General features: G+C 41.7%; 1 protein-coding gene across 2 annotated transcripts in view; it reads right to left on the minus strand.

The window, feature by feature from the left end:
* ubxn4 (UBX domain protein 4) overlaps positions 1-16,002 on the minus strand; it is a 36,475-nt gene extending 20,473 nt beyond the window's left edge. Inside the window, exons 1-6 of one of the 2 annotated variants that reach the window (XM_041950243.1) lie at positions 15,602-16,002; positions 14,803-14,905; positions 13,902-13,930; positions 12,800-12,918; positions 9,469-9,643; positions 5,135-5,261 (exon numbers count right to left, since the gene is read on the minus strand). In XM_041950243.1, coding sequence (XP_041806177.1) covers positions 5,135-5,261; positions 9,469-9,643; positions 12,800-12,918; positions 13,902-13,930; positions 14,803-14,905; positions 15,602-15,683 — 635 coding nt within the window. In that variant the 5' untranslated portion in view covers positions 15,684-16,002. The remainder of the gene's footprint in view (positions 1-5,134; positions 5,262-9,468; positions 9,644-12,799; positions 12,919-13,901; positions 13,931-14,802; positions 14,906-15,601) is intronic. The other variant, XM_041950241.1, reaches the window with a different exon arrangement.
* Positions 16,003-19,131: the final 3,129 nt, after the last annotated feature.

The raw sequence follows: 19,131 nt of genomic DNA on the forward strand, positions 1-19,131 counted from the left end.
TGCTGGGCAGAAAGTAGATGAAAATGGCATTTCTCTTTACTTTAATATGTTTGTTGGCTGCTTGCAACATGGGCCCAAACAAAATTCATTGGATAAGAACAAATAACAGTGGCACTGATTCCAGTACTGTTTTTGATCATTCACAGTTTTACCTAGAATGGGCCTTGAATCCCTGGGTAGATGTATTCTGGGTATTACCTAAACTTCAAAGTGTTTTTTCTTTACACAATCTCACTCTTTCTTTGTTGAGAAGAGGAAACTTAGTTGGAGGGACCTGTGGAATATGGAGGAAGGCCGTATTAAATTTCTGATAGGGGCGACATACGATGTGCTGCCAACCCCGCAGAACCTAAGTCTCTGGGTACAGGGCGATCAATCGTGCCCATTCTGCTCAGGTACAGCAAGTTTAAAGCACATTTTGTCAGGTTGTAGAATTAGCTTATCACAAGGCCGGTATACATGGCAGCATAATCAGGTGCTGAGAAGCTTAGCCGCAGGCATTGAAGAGAGAAGGAAGCAGGTGAATTCTGGAAGTTCTAGAAAGGAGAGGTTGGATGTGCAGTTTGTTCGAGAGGGGGAGAAAAATAGAGCTGCTAAGTCAGGGAGACGGTAGGTAGGTGGCTGCCTGGTAGGGGCTGATGATTGGCAAATGCAGGTCGACTTGGGAGGAAAGCTACTTGTGCCCCAGGAAATAGTTTATAGTAATCTGAGGCCGGACATTGTCTTATGGTCCATGAGTAAAAAGACTGTGTATTTCATTGAGTTAACAGTCCCTTGGGAAAATTCAGTGGAGGCAGCTTATGAAAGGAAGAAGACTAAGTATGCAGATTTAAAGACAGAATCTGAGCAGAGGGGATGGAAGACCAGGGTCTGTCCGGTTGAAGTGGGGTGTAGAGGTTTTGTTGCAGGGTCAGCTGTTTCACTGTTGAGGGAGCTGGGAGTGCATGGGCAAAATTTAAGGAAGACAGTGAGGGAGATGTCAGATGAGGCTGCTAGGTCTAGTCAGTGGATATGGATCAGGAGAAATAATAGTAGTTGGGGGGTGAAATAGGGACAGTGAGGGAGGAGGGGGGGCAGAGGACATGCATGCCTAACCCGGCGGGAGAAGAGGTTAAAGTCTGAACAAGACACCTCTCCTCTGCTCTGCTTTCCCCGCCCCATCTTCTCGCTCTGCCAATAGGAAGAGAACCAGGAAGAGGAAGTTTAGATAAGGTGGGGGTGTGTATGTATCCTATCCCTACTTTCATCTTTTGACTCTACCTCTTTATTTTCTACCCCCTACCCAAACCAGGGTTTGTATTCCCACCCCGCTTTTTTGGTGCAGTTGGTGAGAGGCAGGTGTAGATGATGGTAGTGTGGCAATCGGCAGTTACATGTGGCATCTAGGCCTGTGGTAGCATTGTAGCAGCTAACAATAGCTAAAGCGGTGAGAGTATGATAGTATCTTAGCAGTTAGTATTGGTAGCTAGCAATTAACATTAACAGTATAGGTGAATCTAGCTTTATTGTCTTTTTCTGTTCCTCTTAGCAGGTAGCGCTTAGCACGTAACATTAGCTAAATGGTAGCATCGGAACTGTATTGTCTTCTTCTGTTCTTCTTAGCGGTTAGCATTAGCATTAGCAATAGTTAAATGGTAGCATCGGTACTGGCCACTACCTGGAGCATCTCTGGGTCAGTTGAACGTGGCGGTGCTGTTTGGATTGTGTAGGAGCAGTGTGAACTGGCACTAGGGGGGGTGACTCTGGGACGCCGGAGTTCACTGCCTAACCTCCTGGAGGTGTAGTGGGACTAAGTAGGCGAAACACTGTTGAAGGGAGGTTTTCACCTGATGACCCCCAGAGACGTGTTAGGAATCACTGCTCTTTGGCATGTATAGAGGCAGATTAGAGCTCCAAGGTTCTTCACTGAGAATGAATCCTCTTTTTGAGCACAAGTATCTTGTGTTTAAATTAACTCTTTCGCTTGGTCAAAAGAACTGCCCGGCCTTGACATATAAATATATTGATTCAAAACGTATTGTGAAACAAAGACTGCTGATTGTCCTACTACTACTTATATTTGGAAATGTACAACCAAACCCTGGACCTGAACTGCAATACACCCAGACCCCAGCAGATTCTAAATCTATGTCTGGTCTCAAAGTTATTCATCTTAATGTTTAGTTTACCACCTAAAATGGACATGGTTAAAATTTGGGTTAAATCAACAGATGCAGACATTATGATAATCTCTGAAACATGGCTGACAAAGTCTATTTCAAATGATGATGTTGACATAGATGGATATAAGATTTATCGTACTGACAGATCAAAAAAAGGTGATGGGGTAGCCATCTATGTTAGATCAAGATTTGATGCCTCAATTGTCTTGTCTGAGTCAATTAGAAAAACAAATGGAGTTTCTGGCCTTATATGTGGAAATAGCCGAATCACTCTCTTTAACTGTTGTTGGCTGTTATAGACCTCCATCTGCAACAAAGGAAGCATTAGCATCCCTACAACAACTTCTGTCCAAGTTAAACTACAAGGAGCTTTTCATAGCAGAAGATCTTAACTGGGATTGGTTGAATACAGCCTCTGAAGAATTTAAATCCTTTTGTGACTCTGTAAACCTTAGCCAGTTGATCAATCAACCAACTAGGCCAAATATTAAATGTCCTGAAAAATCAACCTTGATTGATTTAATTCTAACAAATGCTCCACATAAATTTTCATCCCTGGGCGTGTTCTGTAATGATTTGAGTGATCACTGCATAGTTGTAGCTTGCAGAGAGACGAAAATCCCCAAATGTAAACCACATACTATTTTTAAGAGAAACATAAAGAAATTTAATGTACAGGCATATCATCATGATTTGTCTTTGGTCAATTGGGAACATATAGACTTGTTGCCAGATGTTGAGCTAGCTTGGACATTTTTTAAAGATAATTTGGAGAGAATTGTAAATAAACATGCTCCCAAAAGAAAACTCAGGGTGAAGGGGCGAGAAAACCCCTGGTTTTCCCCAGATTTGTCTGATATCATTCATCAACGAAATGAGGCATGGGTCAAAGCTAGGAAAAGTGATTCTGCCCTTGATTGGACTACTTTTAGACACCTACAAAATAAATGGACTTCTCTCATTAAAAAAGCAAAATCAGAATACTATTTATCTGTTACAACTGATAATCTTAATAACCCACAGACATTTTGGAAGGTGATAAAGTCTTTATCTGTAAACAAAAGCCCCCAGGCTCTCCCTTCATTTATTTTAAATGACTCATCCCCAGTGTACGATAAAACTGAGTTTTAAATTGTTTTAATCAGCATTTTGTGTCATCTGGGTCTATCTTTGAATCCACAAAAACTGTTCCGGTGCCTCTCTATATAAGCTCAGAAACACTTCCTGGGAAACCTTTTACATTTGCACCTTTTACCGTGCAGCAAGTTCACAAGGCCCTTAAAACTTTGAACCATAGTAAACCTCCTGGGCCAGATTTTATGGAGCCTTACTTTTAAAAATGACTGCAGATTTTATTGCACAGCCCATCACAACACTTTTTAACTTATCCATTGAAAACAAAGAGCTACCTTCAGTTTGGAAGTCAGCCTTTGTTATTCCTCTTTTAAAAGGAGGCGACCCAGCAGTTTTAACCAATTACAGGCCAATTTCTAATTTGTGTGTCCTGTCAAAAATTCTCGAATCACTGGTGTGTGAGCAACTCAGAGATTTTTTATACACAAACAACCTTCTCTCAAGGCTGCAACCAGGTTTTAGGAAGAAGCACAGTACTATCACTGCTGCCACAAAAGTAATCAATGACATACTTGTTGCCCTTGATAAAAAAACAGTACTGTGCAGCTCTCTTCATTGACCTGTCAAAGGCGTTCGACACCATGGATCATGCGGTTCTTAGGGAAAGGCTTTCCAGTTTTGGTCCCAGTGGCAGGACCCAGTGTATCAAATATGATGTATGATGTATATGCCTGTGCTCTGAATTTGTTAGTGTCCACAAGGGGGTGCCACAAGGTTCTGTTTTAGGCCCCCTCTTATTTATTATGTACATTAATGATGTGGGGCGAAATGTGTCTGATGCTAATATGCATTTTTATGCTGATGACACCATGATTGACTGCTATGGTTCATCCCCTACCAATGCTGTTGAATCACTGCAGAAGGCTTTTAATGAGATCCAGTACAAATTTCTACAGCAAAAACTAGTACTCAATGCTGGTAAGACTAAGCAAATGTTGTTCTCAAAGCCAAGAAAAGGGCTGATAAACATCCCAACAGTATTTACCCTTGAGGGAAATGAAATTGAGGTGGTACATCTGTATAAATATCTTGGTATTCTGCTTGATGACACCCTTACATTCAAAGCTTACATTGAAAATCTTGTTAAGAAATTTACACTGAAACTGGGTTTCTTATTTAGAAAAAAATTCTGTTTTTCTTTTAATATCAAGAAACGCCTCATCTCTGCAACTCTTGTACCCATTTTAGATTAAGGAGATCTGTTGTATATGAATGCTTCAGCTCAATGTCTGAATAAGATTGATTCTGTTTATCATGCTGCCCTGAGGTTCATTACTAACTGTCGGGCCCTAACCCATCACTGTGAAATATACTCCAGAGTACAATGGCCCTCACTCACTACCAGGAGGTTGATTCACTGGTACACCTTCATATACAAAGCAATACTTGGACTACTGCCACCCTACATCTGCAGCCTCATCACGCTAAGGAGCGTTAACTCTTATGATCTGCGCTCCAATGACCAACTGCTGCTCTCTGTTCCGCCTTATTGCACAGAGCAGGGAAAAAGGGCCTTTGTTTTCTCTGCTCCTACTTCATGGAATAAGCTGCAAAAGGACATGAAACTAACAGAACTGATTCCATTGAGCGATTTTAATTCCAAAATGAGAACACTTGAGACTGAATCCTTGATTTGTACTTGTTTTAATTGAATTGTTTTTATAATCAAATTGAAATTTTTAACTTTGTAACTTGTGCTGCCACTTGGCCAGGACGCCCTTGGAAAAGAGATTTTTAATCTCAATGGGCCAATTTTCCTGGTAAAATAAAGGTTTAATAAAAAAATTTTAAAAAAATGTCTAGAATGTGCAGAGGTTGAAAGGTATGTGTGCGCCCACCTTTCCACCGTTGCATCCAGGTTTTCGTTGCTCTGAGAAAACTGGGTCGCGTGATCTGAAGATGCATTCTCTGCAAGAGTCACTGTGGCTGAAAGGCTGCCATCATCTCCTGGGTTTGAAAGGGATGCTACATAAAACAGAAACACACACAGGAAGCACTGAATTAACTTGTTTACTGACATGTGGTCTGCACAATGCAAACAAAGTCTATCCATCCTCAACCAATTCATACATTTTTACACAATTTCTGTATGTAATCTTGTTTTATCTACTGTAGTCACTACTATAGCAGGCAGTCAATCCATCCAAGACTGCCTGCTCTCACTTTCCAAACTGAAAAATGGTTAAGTCAAAATTGCAGTTGAATGTTTGAGTTTCACTGTGTAGAATAATGTATGGATGAGTTTGACACTAGAAGGCTGTTTTCACATTCATTCCTGAAAGTGTTTGAAAATCTGATATTAAGAGGCAGCCCAACAAGCGTAATTTGTGATATCACAAATTGTTTGGAAGCCAGCCTTATATCCAATATTCAGCATCAGCACATTAGACAATTTTAATGTATGCCTTAATACACGTGTGAAGGGGATCAGAAGGATGGTTCCATCCCTGGCCCCTGCAGTCTACATGTCGAAGAAACCTTAACAAGATATGTACCCAAAATTGCTCCCGATGCTGTGTCATCAGTGTTTATGAATGGTTATTGCTCCTGATCAGCAGGTGGCACATTGCATGGCAGCCTATGCAGTTTGTTTCTGTACTTGCATTGTAAATTAGGTCTCTTCCTCAATGTATCTCCGAGCTAAAATAATGCTTGAATTATGAATGTATGAAATTCACATAGACACCACATTATCATCTCTGTGAGTAACCCCAGATGTGTGTAACACAGTGGAGAACTAATCGACTTTTGTTTTATTGTCCTGCATTTCTTTTGTGGTCTTGCTGACAGGTGCTTGGTCCATTGGGATGTTCTGTTCTGTTCTGTGCTGTTCTCATCAGACTCTTATCTATGTGTCTGAAACTCTTGCAAGACCATAATAAAACTCTACAGAGCAAGCTTGCTTCGACGATCTTTATTTCAGATTTCCACCACAATCTGAAAGCAGATATTGGCAGCATAGAGCATTTTGAATTCATTACTTTTTTCCTTTCTAAATGCCAAAACATTACTCTTAGATTTCAGAATTTGAGAGAAAAACAAAAAGAAGAAAACAGACACTCTGTTCAGCTGCCCATTGACTTCAGATTTCTTTAAATTATATCATTATATGTTCTCTGTGACGGCTGGATTTTCACTCTGCCTGCCACTGTGGCGGTTAACAGCTATTAACTTTTGCTTTCTGACTAGTCATACGTCACACCAACTAATTTGTTCCAAGCAAAGCACATCCCAAAGGTTGAATTACTACTGCACACTTAGAAGGCAAAGATCATCTATACATAAATAGATATGTAGACAGATACGTAGAATAGTGGAAGTACAAACGTGATCTTGATGATATATCACTATTTTACTATTTGTTCCACGATGGCACTGGATGACCAGCAGCTGGTTGGGGTTGTTCTGACTTACTTTACTTAATTTTCCTTTTGTCTATTGTAAATAGGCATTTTTATTTAGCTTTCTTTAAAGTGGATGAAACATTGTGCAATTGTGCTGATTAGGAAACCCACTTTTATTACACTTTTATTTTGTTTGGCACTGTTTTTTGCAATTTTTTGGATCCACATCAGGGACCCCTTTTGGATTCAGCCACAGCTCAGAGCATCCCATGTACACGCGTAAAGAACTCCTTAGTCTGTGCGGCCCTTCTCTGCTGTACGCGGACAAGCCTGTTGTCCCTGCGGATATACAGAGGAAAAGGAGAGGCTGCAGAGGTGGACGAAAGAAGCAGAGGACTTATATTCCCTCTGTCATCATGGGAAACGTCCGCTAACCTGGCAGCAGAGAGAGTACCAGGAGTGCATCGTCCTGTGTTTCTCAGAGACATGGCTGAATGGACTGAAACCGGACTCTGGTTTCCATTGACGGATTTACACGCGCGGACCAGAGTGTGGCGTGGAGCAGTAAGAAGAAAGGAGGGGGCCTGGCAGAATGAATGATCGCTGGAACAACCCAGGGAACATGCACGTGAAGGTTCAGCTGTGCACACAGGACCTGGAGCGTGTACATTCAATGGAGGATCAGGCAGGCCAAGAAGGATTATGGGAAGAAGTTGGAGAAGTAGCTGGCCCAGAACAACGCACGGGATGTGTGGAAAGGACTGAACAACATCTCTGGATTTGGACAGAGGGACAGCTGACGGAGACCAGCGTTAGGCAGATGAATTAAACTGTTACTTGAGCATATTACATGATTGGTTAAGCAAAACACAGCATGCGTAAGTGTGAGCAAACACATGAGTTGAAGGTAAACGCAGAAAACTCTGCCGAAATTGTAATACACATCCCACTGGTCTACATCTCACAACTACTACTAACGTTACAGCGTACAGCAGAATAACATAAGAGCTGAGTGAACATTAGCGGCAGCTCTACTAGCTCGTAGTACCTCCCGACATGTCTGTGAATTACTTGAAAGATGCTGCTGATAATATTGACAGTCAAAGTCTGTGATAGTAAAAGCATGTGAGTGTGTGTGATTGAGAGAGAGCACGAAAAAAACTGACTTGTTTTATTGTAGGGAAGCACACTAAGGTGGAGGCTGATTAGTTTTAACCATAACATTAGTTAGTTAGTCTGGCTCTAAACCCTCAGCAGACTATGTATTAGCAATGGGGACAATGTATGTAATGTGGAGAATAGTGAGTGTTTGCGTGAAAGTCAAATGAAAAACTCTACAGCTCATGTCTACTACAGTAACGTAACCCTAAGAGTGGAGTAAAGTAAAAGTAAAGTTTAGAAATTCAATTCAGTCTTGTTGCAGGGAAGTACGCTGAGATAAAGGAGGACTAGCTTTTAGCATAACATTAGCTCGCCAGTCCTGCTCTAAATGCTCAGCAGACTCAATGGGGGAATGTCTGTTATGTAGAGAATAGTGTAAGTTTATGTGAAAGACACACGAAAAGCTTTACAACTCACAGCTTCTAACACTGCAGTGAGCTTTCTGCTCCTATGATCTACAAATTAAAGCGAAGATGAGATGCTAAGTGCTATTTAGTGTTGGTCTAATCCCTTGCAACAAGGCTGCTGATAATATTGATATGGAAATAGTGATAGTAGTAAGAAGTGTGTATGAGACTAAAATTCAGGAGTGATTTATCTGAAAGTCATTTCAGTTATTGTGAAATTTTACTTTATTTACTGTGTATAAAATTGAGGGAGCTATTATATACGTTTTTTTATTTAATTTTACAAGAGTTGCTGCTGTGCTTGTTAACTCCATTCACTTTTTGATGTGTTTGAAAGACAAGTCATTTCAGTTATATTTAAATGTTACTTTATTTACTGTGGAAACATTTCAGGGAGCTATTTAACTTTTTATTCACATTTATAAGAGATGCTTCTGAGTCTAGGAACTCCATGCACTTCTGGAGCTATTTATTTTGTATTTGTTTGATTAAATAAACATGCTTTAGGCATTTAAACAAAGTGAAGTGTTTGTATTTTTAGCCGATTTTTACACTTTTAAAGCAAATGAATATCGGCTCCAAATATCGGTTATCGGCCTCCTTAACTACTAATAATCGGTATTGTCCACCCATAGCGGTCGATCTCTATTGCAGACCCCTGCTCAGGACATTTTATGACTCTGTAGTAGCCTCTGCTATCCTCTACGCTGTCGTTTGCTGTGTCCCGGGCCGCACAGAGCGGGACAGAAAGAGACTAAACAAGCTGGTCAGGAGGGCCAGCTCTGTCCTGGGCTGCCCACTGGACTCTGTGGAGGAGGTGGGTGAGAGGAGGCTGTTGGCCAAGTTCATAGCCATCATGGACAACAGCTCTCACCCACTGCACCGGACTGTAGAGGAGCTGAGCAGCTCTTACAGTGGCTCTTACAGAACGCTATCGCAGGTCCTTCATTACCACTGCTGTCAGAATGAACTCTACTGTATAGTTATTATGTGCAATAACCTCTGTTCCTCTGTGATTACAAACATCCAAATCCACTGCTACTCCAAATCCACTACTGCTGAGCAAAAACACTTTCTGTATTTTTCTTACTTACTGTACAGAGGATACCTTTTTTTTTTTTTTTTTTTTTTTGAAATTCTTTATGTGGTTGCCTATTTGCACAGTTGTAATTTATTGTTCTTATTTGCACCTCCAATGCTGTTTGCAGTTACTGAGTTGCATCTGCCTGATGGATGACTGTGTGATCCAGGCTCACTCACCTTCCCCTGTTCCTGGTACTGCTGCAGGCTCTGTGGCTGCTGCTGGTGACCCAGCATGCAATGCTGGCGATGAGGCTGGAGCAGGTTCTGTGGTAATGTTGTCAGGTGGACTGGTCTCCACAGAAGTACTTGCCTCTGGTAAGACTGTTCCACCTCCAATCTGCTGAGCATGCATCTGTCAGAAAACCAGCAGAAAGATCATTACATACAGTAGCTTCAGTGGTGGTAGCTCAGGAGTTGTATATCACTACAGTCGTGACATACTAGCTTTCAACTACACATTGTCAGGTAGTTTATGGCTACCCCACGTATCCTAGACTCCGTTGTTTGTTGAGCATGTTCTCAGAAATTAATTTTGTTCGTACAACATGCAATTAAGCACATGGGGCTGTATATTATAATACAAAGTTTGGTCAGCAACAGAATCTGAAAAATAAACTACAATAACAATGTAGGAAAGCCCAGCAGTCTAAGCAGGGATGCCCAGACTTCCCCAGACATTTTCTCCAGCTCTTCCAGGGGGACCCCAAGGCGTTCCCAGGCCAGCCGAGCGACATAGTCCTTCCAGTGTGTCCTGGGTCTTCCCAGGGGCCTCTTCACGGTTGGGCATGCACGGAACACCCTCCCAGGAAGGCGTCCAGGAGGCATCCGATAAAGATGCCCGAGCCACCTCAGCTGGCTCCTCTCGACGTGGAGGAGCAGCGGCTCTACTCTGAGCTCCTCCTGAGTAACAGAGCACCTCACCCTATCTCTAAGGGAGCGCCCCGCCACCCTGTGGAGGAAACTCATTTCAGCCGCTTATATCCGAGATCTCGTTCTTTCAGTCATGACCCAGACTTCATGACCATAGGTGAGGGTAGGAATGTAGATTGACTGGTAAACTAAGAGCTCTGCCTTTTGGCTCAGCTCCTTCTTCACCACGACGGACCAGTACAACAACCGCATTACTGCTGCCGCTGCACCGATCCACCTGTCAATCTCACACTCCATGCTCCAGGAATCATACTGATGCCAAATTGACAGGAAGACTGTCCACATATGAGGTTTTTTGTCTTGTCTTTCTGGAGTAATGTGTTTCTGTAGACATGTAAGGAATTGTTTATGTCATATTTCTTAAAGGGAGTTTGGTGTAATATTTCCCAGGGAGAGTGCAGGGAGCTTCCATTTAATTCGAGCTCTGCAGGTGAATACTCTATTCTCATCCTACTAGATTTGACCGCTGCCTTTGAGACCATCAATCATGCCATTTTACTTGATTAGTTGCATATCTTTCTTGACATTTCTGGTACAGTATTGCAATGGTTTCATTCTTATTCGACAAACAGATAATTGAATGTCTGTATGAAAACCTCTGAAATGAAACTGGAACCTTCCAGAGAGGATAAAAGAAATATAAGATAAAAGAAGAAATATAATGCATCCTGCCACGGCTGAAGTAGAAATTGTTTTTTAGCAGCACTTACAAAAAGGTTTTATATAAACTAGACACCTACTCCAATAGTAGTAGGCTGCTACTAGTTTACTATAGCCTAGGTTTTGCTCTAGGTCATCCATGTTTAGGTCAATCACCGCTCAAAGCCTCAAACCCTGCCTCTGAAAGTCCACACGGACATTCGCCACATATCACCATGTGTGCTTTGCTAAATGATAGCCCATACAAAATACTGCCATTGGAGTATGCCTTCAGGAAAAAATGTGAACCCAGAGATTACAAACTAGAGATGCACCAGTGTACTTTTTTTCAGTTCCAATCCGATTCCACTAACTAAATTTGGGTATCCGTGTAAGGCAACATCAGGCTCACTTGGTACAACCCACGTAATAAGGCTGTGTCCTTACTGCAGCACTCTTGGTTCAACTCGGAGACCATTGCTGCATGTCATCCCCACTCTCTTCCCTCTTTCCTGTCTGACTCCAGCTGCACTACCAAATAAAGAGAAGAACCCCAAAAAAATGTAAACATGTAAACATGCCAAGGATGGCATCCTCGGACCACTGTGGAGCAATGTAGGATTGTGGCTTTTCATGTTTAAATTGAAAATTGTGTTGTTAATACAGATTAAAAAAGGGGAAAAAGTCAGTTTCATTATCTAATTTGTAACATGTAGCTATGACCTTTTAACAGACTGTTTATGCTTAAATAATATCTTAGTAGTGTGTCTCTTGTTATATTGGCTGTCCCTCTTATGGACAGAATAAAAAATTGATATTTGAATGACTCGAACTTATGCTTTTTTTGGAAGGAATAATTATAAGCCTTTTGGCCAATTTTGACTTTTTTTTTCCTGCTCTTTACTTTGGTCCCACAGTGAGGTGGAGGCTAAGAATGTGTTCTTCCTTTCAAGGACACTTTTGTTAAGTCTCGTCTCTCATACAACAATATGACATGTCACTTTGACTGGGTGTACTGGCAAGACTTGAAATCCCAAAGCGCTAGAGCAGTACATTGTGCGCTGCATGGAGAGAGGCAAGAATAAAGGTTGAGTTGACAAGAAATGGTGCAATCCTAATCATACCACATTAAATAATCTGTGTGACACTCTAGCTGCAAGCGTGCCCACAGTCAATCAGTTTGCAGACTTTCAATCAAGGGAAAAAAGAAACTGGACCTGCTGTAGGCCAGTGCTAAGGAGATTCCATAGCCCTCCTTCCATTGGGAAGAAGCAGCCGGGCATAGTGGACTTCTTCACTGAGAGGTGTGGGATGAACCATCTGCAGCTTAACACTGGTAAGATAAACGAATTGGTGGTGGACTTCAGTAGAAGGAAAGCACCCGCTACACCTGTTTCTATCCAGGGAATAGATATGGGCACTGGTCAAGACTACTTGTGCCCGGAAGTACACTGAACAACAAGCTGAACTGGGTTCAGATCACCAAGGCTGTGTGTTCAAGAAGGGCCAGAACTCAGGTCATTTAGTGACTCTGTAGGGCTGCTTGATTACATCATAATCAGGCTATTTCTGTCATTACTGAGATCACAATTATTTAAAATGATTACTCACGGACTTTGGAAACGCACATTTACTTTTTTTTAAATTGTCTTTTTAATAGTGCATTTTCCTTCCTTTGAGTATAATTGAATAGACTAACAAATAAAAAAAATACATGTAATATGTTCAGTGGCATTAGGGGCTTCATGGTCTCCTTTTATTCAATTTTATCTGCATGATACGCCTGAGGGTTCTGTAACTCATTCACTGATTAACATGTTTGGTGACGAGCGACACACTGTGCTTTGGATAGCTAGATAAAACATGAGGAAGGTTTGAAAAACCAGTAGCAAGCACACTGCAAATTCAGCGGTATACAATCCAATCTTTTTGCCCATACCTGCTTGACTCTGTTGATTCTTTTCATCAGTTCTTCAGCCGACACACTGCCAGCAATGACTTCCAGAGGAATCCCATTCTCTCCAATAAAGAAGCTAGAGGGTATGCACACAACTGGATCTTCACACAGGGTGGGTTAAAGAACAAGTAACTGATATTTTGTAGAACTAAACCTTTACATAAGGAGAATAAATCTTCATTGCTATCTTCATTAATCACACACTTATGGAAGACCATTTCCACCAGTCACAGAAAACAATAAAAGGTAAGGAATGATAAAAATTACAGTACTTATGGTAAGTCATTATTACTAGATGCCCCATCAAAAGTTTGAAACTATACTGTAGTTATGAGATAATAAATGAATCAAAATATAGAGATGTCTAATTTTGATCTAGACATATTTTTAATGGCTCACCATCCGCTAAAATAAATACTTGTATTATATTACTCTACCCCATTCTCCTTTACTGTACTCGACAGCATTTATTTACTGTACTCTAATTGGCCCACCTGAGCTCCTAGTGTTGCAGCACTGCTGTTCTTTACGACAGCCTACAGTGCAGCACTTCACTACATTTCCAAGTAAAAACTAGAAGGTGTGAATGTGAAAAAATTATTTGGAGTTCTGACAGTGAGGTAAAACACACAGATTAGCTAAACTACATCATTAGTAATCATCAGCAAAGATCTGTGCGGAAAACATTCAAGTAGCAGCTTCTCATTTTTGACTGACATTGACTACTGACTTTCATTGGTTAAAAGGACAAATGCAGCTGATTTGACATGCTGCTGATGATATTTTTTAATCAGTGAAAGTGACAGCTAGCACTAGCTAAAAAGGAGAAGCTGCTAGCAGAATGTTTTTTACAATGTGCTTTAAGATTCTATTATTTCCAGAGATTAGGAAATGTTGTCAGTAATGTGGGCATAGGTCAACAGCATTTATTTGCCCAAAGAATGTGGCAATGTAACACATGGTGCAACTAATAGCTTTCCTCAGAAATTACTCTGTAATCAAAAGTTCCTAACTTTCTGTTGTAACTCCACACTAATTCAACTGAAGAGGAAATAGCCAGCATTTAGAACAACAAAAAAGATACAGATCTGGGAGAACTGCACACATGTCTCACTGTGGGAAAAAGAGCACCAGATGGTAAACCTTCATAAACTTCATAAAATAAACACAAGAAACACATTTTTTGTTAAAAATATTACATGAAACGCCTGTCACATTGATTGTACTTAATAAGTTGCTGGTTTGACCGAGATGTTCAAGTATGCTGATTTTTTCATGGGAATGAGAGAAGACTTTTCTGAGCTCAAAATGTAGGCCTACTGTATGCTTCAGTGAGTCCTTTATATTTGAAAAAATAAATACAAAGAAATTCAAGAAAGTTTTTTGAAAAAAACATCTTCATAAAAGTTACTTGAGTTATGCCTGTTTCCTACAAGGCAAATGGAAATACATGTAAAGGGGAGTGTAATAAAAGTTAAAATACACTTCACTGTAAATGATATATTGATGTAATGATATACTGATAGTTGGTTTTCTCTGAGCAGGTCAATATGACAGGTCAATTTAAGTACAGTTGAATTTACAAATTATACGCATTTTCCACAAAAGGAAGACAAAAAGTCAGCATAGCAAATTCATTAAATTGACTTTGGAATAAATGTATGATTCTGCCGCTAAAGAAATGAAGCGCAATCTTTGTATAACAAGAACTTCATTTGAAGACAAATTAAACTGGGTAAAATGTTACTTAAGATTTCAAATTTAAGTCCATTGATGGCCAATATCCACTGCAAAAATATTTGGATACCAGGGTCTCCCCAGGAAACTGGTTTGCTTGGTAGTAAGCACTTAAAGCTTTGAGACATCATATTTTGCAATCGGACACAGTGGTGTGTGCTCACTTATGGAAATATCTTGAAGACGATTATCTTCATTGCACCAAAAATTCAGTGCCACGCACTGTGCATTTAACTTAACAGGAGTACCTCTTGGCATCGACTTTTACGGCCACACAACTGTTCTGTGCTGCCATAGAAACACTGTAATCCTCCCAACTGGACATCAGCTGTGCTGACTGTTCCTCATCCCCTGAAAACAGACAAAGTCACAGTGATGAGTCATTAGTTGCAACTCACTGTCAATACATTAAACCACCGTGTCAGAGGCTGGATACTTTTCTAGCTGCAATGATTTAACAAGTATAGCTAGCTAAAACTGCAGCTGCCATTACTGGCTCACTCAAATTGGTGATGCTTTCATTTGCCTGGCTAGAATGATGTTGACTGGCTACCATTTGACGTGTGAACCAACTGCGCTCATCCTGTCAGCAGGGGAATACACGGAACAGATCACCCCAATCGTAATCTGACTATCAGAAACCGAGTCGTAAAATCATGCATGTAATGGTGCAATCGAGGGCTGTTGATATGGTTAGGCTGTTAGGGACAACAGGTGCTATTGTAAAGTCACTGACATTTCTCCTTTATAATAACGCTACACAGGCCGTAGCCAACACTACTAGCTAGCACATAATTTTAGCTAGTTCGCGTTTCTGTCTTCTTGCTTTCGGTGCGTAATTTGCCTCAAACATCAGTAACGACCGTTTTTTTCTATTTCTTCGACAATTCATTGGCTGTGCTCGCTGGCTAATGGTTTATTACAACTGTTACCACCGTAAGATGGCTAGCACGCTAGCGCCACTGAAGGGGGTGTGCTAATGCTTCGTAATCACTTGCCACCGACACAGGCTCCCGTTAGCTAGCTGGCTAATCGACACACACGTACCTGTAATGACAACGACAAAGACACAACTCCGCTGTTTAGCCGCCTGAATGGCATCAGGAATTGAACCCTCAAACCAAAACATCTTTACGAGCTGTGTTTTCCGTCTCTTTTTTGTGACGCGGTCAGCCAGCTAAGATATATCAATTCATGAAGCGTAGTCAGCCTGTCAGTTTGTACTTCAGAGCCTGACCATAGAGCTCTGTGCTACGCTAATCATCTGGCAGGACTGAGACACCTCAGAGACAAAACACGACGAGGGTCACGTGACCGCTGCCGTCATCTCATTGTTTGAGATGAGTTGTGGATTGCCTTCAAAACAGACAAGGGCAAGAAGGAGCCGATTGCAGGTGGGGGAGTCCAGAAACGTTGAAAAGAGAGAGTTGCGACACTCTCTGATCTCGCCCAGCGCCGTTGAATAAGAGTACCCACTGTTACCCTTCTGTTGGACTTGGGGAATGCGGAAGTAATACGCTGTAGGGGCAGGGCAATTAATAGTTCCAAAGAGCGCCGTGGAAAGAGAGTTGGATGAGAGGATCACCGAAAATTGTATTATCCAATTTTAGATAGATAGATAGATAGATATACTTTATTTATCCAAAGCTTTGAAATTGCAGTGCAGCAGCAGCATTACACACAGTGAAATAAGTGAAAAATTGTGAAATAAGAACAAACTATACATAATAAAATATCAAAATAGCGAGCAGTAGTAATGAAAAGTATTGCACAAAAAAGAATATCTACAGCAAATGGCAGTGTGTAGAAAATAAAGTGTACCGTGGCTGTAAAAATTACACACAGTGAAAAAAGTGAAAATTTGTGAAATAGGACTATAAGGAACAAACTATATATAATAAAATATTAATTAATAATTTTTTGTTTTTACCTGTTATTGTACAGTGTAATGGCATGTGGCAGGAAAGATTTCCTGTATCTGTCCCTTCGACAGCGGAGCTGTAGCAGCCTGTGTGATGGAGAGGGTGCTGATCATTGTCCATGATGGATAACAGTTTATTCAGCGTCCTCCTCTCCACCACAGTCTCAAAAGACTCAAGTCTGAGTCCAAGTACAGAGCCAGCCTTCTTGATGATCTTATCAAGTCTGTTGGTGTCGCTGGCTCTGATGCTGCTGCCCCAACATACAACTGCAAAGAAGATGGCGCTGGCAACCACAGACTGGTAGAAGATCTCCAACATTTTGCTGCACACGTTGAAGGATTTCATTTTCCTCAGGAAGTAGAGTCTGTTCATCCCCTTCTTGTACACAGTCTCTGTGTTGGATTTCCAGTCCAGTCTGTTGTCGATCACCACTCCAAGGTATTTGTAGTCCACCACCACCTCCCCTTTGATCCGTCGTGGCTGTGAAGGCATCTTCTTCCTCCTGAAGTCAATCACCATCTCTCTGGTCTTGCTGATGTTCAGCCTTAGGTGGTTTTGTTCGGACCACTCAACAAAGTTGTCTATCAGTGTCCTGTACTCCCCCTCCTCTCCCTCTCTTATACACCCGACAACAGCTAGGTCATCAGAGAACTTCTGCAGGTGACATGACTCAGAGTTGTACTTAAAGGATAACTTTCGTTTTTTACAACCTGGACTTCATTTGTAGCATTAAATACGACCATTTAGACACCCAGACAACTTTGGTGGCATTTGGAGTCGAGAAATTAGCCCCAGAGGAGCGGCGCGTATATCCGTATAATGCGAGTAATCGGGGCACCGATTAGTCAGTGGTGTATAAGGTGAAGAGGAAGGGAGAAAGCACAGTCACCTGTGGAGCTCCTGTATCACTGACCACCACATCAGACAGCCTGCTGCCCAAACAGACAAACTGTGGCCGGCCTGTCAAGTAGTCAGTAATCCAGGCGTCGTTAACACCCATCCCCCGCAGCTTCTCACCCAATAGCAGAGGTTGAATGGTGTTGAAAACACTGGAGAAATCAAAGAATGTGATTCTTACAGTGCCTCCCCCACCATCAATATGCATATGGGCTCGTTGCAGCAGGTAAAACAGCGTCATCGACTCCTAAATGGGGCTGATAGGCAAACTGCAGGGGGTCCAGGAATGTCTTCACCTGTGGACTCAGCTGGGCTAGGACCAGTCTCTCCAGGACTTTCATCACATGGGATGTGAGGGCGACTGGTCTGTAATCAGCTGGGTCAGATGGCCTCGGCTTCTTGGGGACTGGAACCAGGCAGGACGTCTTCAACAGCTTCGGGACTTTCTCCTGACTCAAGCTCAGGTTGAACAGATGTTCCAGTACAGGAGACAGCTGGCTAGCACAGGTCTTCAGGATCCTAGGTGTGATGCCATCGGGGCCTGCTGCCTTTCGCTGATTGAGTCTTTCCAGCTGCCTTTTTACCTGGCCTGAAATTAATTTTTCATGAGTTTGAAACGGATTGTGGAAAATAAAGTGTCAGACAAAAGATGTAGTGGCGATCGAGCAACAACAATGTCACTTGAGGGATTTCGGAGGAGCCATGAGCGAGGGTATATGAGTGCATCCTTCCCGGAAGTCTTTCAACTGAACAGTATGAAGACTCCGCCCCCACAGCTGTCACGTTTGAACGAGGTGGGGGAGAAAGTGGGCTAGTGTAAGTATTCTGCAGTGAATGGCTGTAATTCAGACGAGCCTAACTTAACGTTACATTCTCCAAAGAACGATAATACAAGAATATGAGGATCCGTCATGTCAATTAAGGGATAATGTATAATGAGCAGGGACCATAGGAACCTGCTCACTATGCATTATCCCGCTTAGAACATGGCTTACTACTAAAGCATTCAATAAAGTGACACAAAATAGTGATTAAACCATATTTTATTGATTTAAAATGAGCCTACTCTCGTCTGTCACCAGTCTTACTGCGCAGTGGCTCTGAAAGTATACATGTATGTTGCCTAGCAACCGCCTCCCACTGTGCGCAGGCCGGCAGGCAGGATAACTTGTCAAATGTGGAGAAGTGACTGGATATCCCAGACCAGAGAGAGACGTAGCTGGAGAGAGAGTTTGGTTTACCGCTGTTATTTTGTACTGATGGATAAAAGTCCTGCGGCAGCTGATTTCTGCGTTCAGCGTCATACATTAAAAATCTGTCTCCACTTTTGTCTCCACTAAGCAGTCTTTTATCTACAACCGGTTTTGTTATGTTATAAATCTCACTAACTAACACTAACACATCGGCTTCTTGTCACTTGTTCTGTGTGTTATCTGGCTTGTAGGTTACCCTTCACTGACAGCTCTGAAGTCTGTCTCATTGAACAGGGAAAGAAGACACAGCGAGGCTGATACAGGTCAGGTCAGAAAATGACCACCTGTTCACCGGAGAGAGGCATCCAGCCAAGAATGAACTCATTAATTCTCATGTGCGTTAATAAAAGTGTTTCATACTTATTAGCTAGTGCTGGAGACTTTTTTTAAATAATGTAAATATAAGTATAAAATATAAATATATTGAGGTGGTGTCATGTCCCGTCCTGTCTGATGCGTCTGTTTACAGTGTCAAGTCTTGTCGTGCACTTCCTGTTTTATTGTG

This window comes from Chelmon rostratus, chromosome 13, assembly GCF_017976325.1.
Source record: "Chelmon rostratus isolate fCheRos1 chromosome 13, fCheRos1.pri, whole genome shotgun sequence".
NCBI classification, from domain to species: domain Eukaryota; kingdom Metazoa; phylum Chordata; class Actinopteri; order Chaetodontiformes; family Chaetodontidae; genus Chelmon; species Chelmon rostratus.